This window comes from Austrofundulus limnaeus, unplaced genomic scaffold (genome assembly GCF_001266775.1).
Source record: "Austrofundulus limnaeus strain Quisiro unplaced genomic scaffold, Austrofundulus_limnaeus-1.0 Scaffold245, whole genome shotgun sequence".
In the NCBI taxonomy this organism is placed as follows: domain Eukaryota; kingdom Metazoa; phylum Chordata; class Actinopteri; order Cyprinodontiformes; family Rivulidae; genus Austrofundulus; species Austrofundulus limnaeus.
Window position 1 is genome coordinate 238985 of NW_013952647.1, and position 2056 is coordinate 241040.

General features: G+C 40.8%; 1 protein-coding gene across 1 annotated transcript in view; it reads right to left on the reverse strand.

The window, feature by feature from the left end:
• Positions 1 to 2056, reverse strand: part of tomm70a (translocase of outer mitochondrial membrane 70 homolog A (S. cerevisiae)) — a 24388-nt gene that overhangs the window by 18918 nt on the left and 3414 nt on the right. The window contains exons 2-4 of the mRNA XM_014020239.1: positions 1363 to 1536; positions 944 to 1070; positions 756 to 865 (exon numbers count right to left, since the gene is read on the reverse strand). Of these exons, the coding sequence (XP_013875693.1) occupies positions 756 to 865; positions 944 to 1070; positions 1363 to 1536 (411 nt within the window). The remainder of the gene's footprint in view (positions 1 to 755; positions 866 to 943; positions 1071 to 1362; positions 1537 to 2056) is intronic.

The window sequence follows — 2056 nt, forward strand, 5'->3', positions numbered from 1 at the left end:
AGCTTCTCTCTCAGAAGTTTCTCAACAAATTCCGTCATCGTACCGGAGCTGTCCTCTGCCCCCTCCTTGAGTCCATGAATCCGCACATTCTCCCTCCTTGAACGTCCCTCCTGATCCACAAGCCGTGTTTCGAACCGTTTCTGTAGCTCCAGGAGCTCCATTGTAGCTTCCTCAATGTGCTGCAAACGCTCCTCCGCTTCTTCTATCCGGTCCTCTGCTTTATCAATGCGGCTGTTAGCTACTTTAATCTCCTCCTTAATTCCTTTTAGAGCGTCAGAGTTTTCTGTACGGAAGTCTCTCAGGTCCTGGAGAATCGTTTCCTAATTAGCCATGTTAAAGTCAGAACGGGTCTCTGGTTTGAGTCTTTACCTTCAGCTCCGGGTCCTCTGTTGCTCTTTTAGCTGAGTCAGCTAGCTTCAAAGCTAGCGTTTCGTTACCGTCGACTTCTCCGTCGTCTAACTCGGATTTTTGAGACTTTCTGCCGTATTTCCCTCTAGTCATAGTAAATGCCCCTTTTTAAATATTATCTATCGGACTTTTCGTTGAAAAATTATCAAATTATTCGGGCTTACAACGATCTGGGTCGAGGAGCTCGCCTCTTAAGCTGCGGCCATGATGGTGTCCCCGGAAGTCCCCCATATTATGTTTTTTTGATACTGGACGAGCAGCTCTCGGCAAACTGCCGAATTCAAAAGTAGCTATTGATTCAAAAAAGGTTGGGCATCCCTGCCCTAAATATTAGTTTGAGATCCTACCTTGTATTTATCTTTGGCCTTCTCTTTTCCCAACTGTTTCAGAACCTTGTCAGCAAGCAGCATGCTCTGCTGGTTCTGGAAGGCTTCAAGTATACACACTGCTGTGACGTCTGACAAAAAAACAGAACAAAAGTCAATTGTCCGGTTGAGTCAAACTTGTTTAAAAAATAACAAAAACAAAGTCTCACCTTCTAGGCACTCCTTCTTGTTGTCCAGTCTTTCTAGAGCTTTAGCCCTCCTGAAAAGAGCCTTGATGTAGCGTGGGTTCAGCTGTACAGCCTGAGAGCAGTCTTGGACCACTTCGGTCCATTTCATCTAAAGTGACAGTTCAGCAGTCATGTGTTAATCCAAGGATTTGATGCTTTCCAAACAAATGTTCACCACATTAAACAGAATACAAATACCACTATCTGTTTTCAGTTTGCAGGTTTAGACATTGTAGCTAAAATGTTCCAGCATCAAGTTAAGTTAAACATAGCTGGAGTTAATATATTATTAAAGATAGTCAACTGAAACATTTCTGCACACTTTCTTTTCCTCCATCATTAAAACACACTGACTGAATTTAACGAATAAAAATCTACAGAGTTGATAAAACGATGCAGACCTGCTGTTCGTAGGCTGCGGCTCTGTTCTGGTAAAACGTTGATAAGTCCATCTTCTGCTCAGTGGGGCAGAGAGCAATGGCCTCTGTGTAGCACTGGATTGCCTTGTCGTACTTGCTAGCCTTAAAGTACTTGTTCCCCTTGTTCTTTGATGCTTGAGCACGATCTAAAGGGCTCTACAGTGAAAAACACAAACAGTTATTGATTTAATCATCTAAAGTGTGACTCAGTTAACTGGATTAGATCCGCAAGAGTATCGACTGAATTAGTCACTGGTTTGTGCATTTCTTTAAGTTACAGATAAATAAAACAGGGCCTGAGAGGTTGATCACTAACAAAAACTGCAGTCATGGGTGCTTCACGGGAGATAAAACATCAAATAATGTAAACTTGTGTTACAACTTTATTACTGTCCTACATACAGGTAAACTATTCAAGACAGTTTTTAAGATTTAAAGGGACCCATGTTTAGTTGTAACAAACTTTATTTAATAAACATATATTTTAACTGTACAATAAAGACTGTAAAAATATTGTATGCTGTTTAGTTTTTATAATTTTTAAACTAACAGTTTAAAAATATATTACACGGATGGGGCCATTTTATTTAAACACAAAGCATTCTGGGTAAATGATGACATGGATAGGTCCTCAGTGTGAGGCTGCTATCGAGCTATATCCACCCTGAAGGTTAAT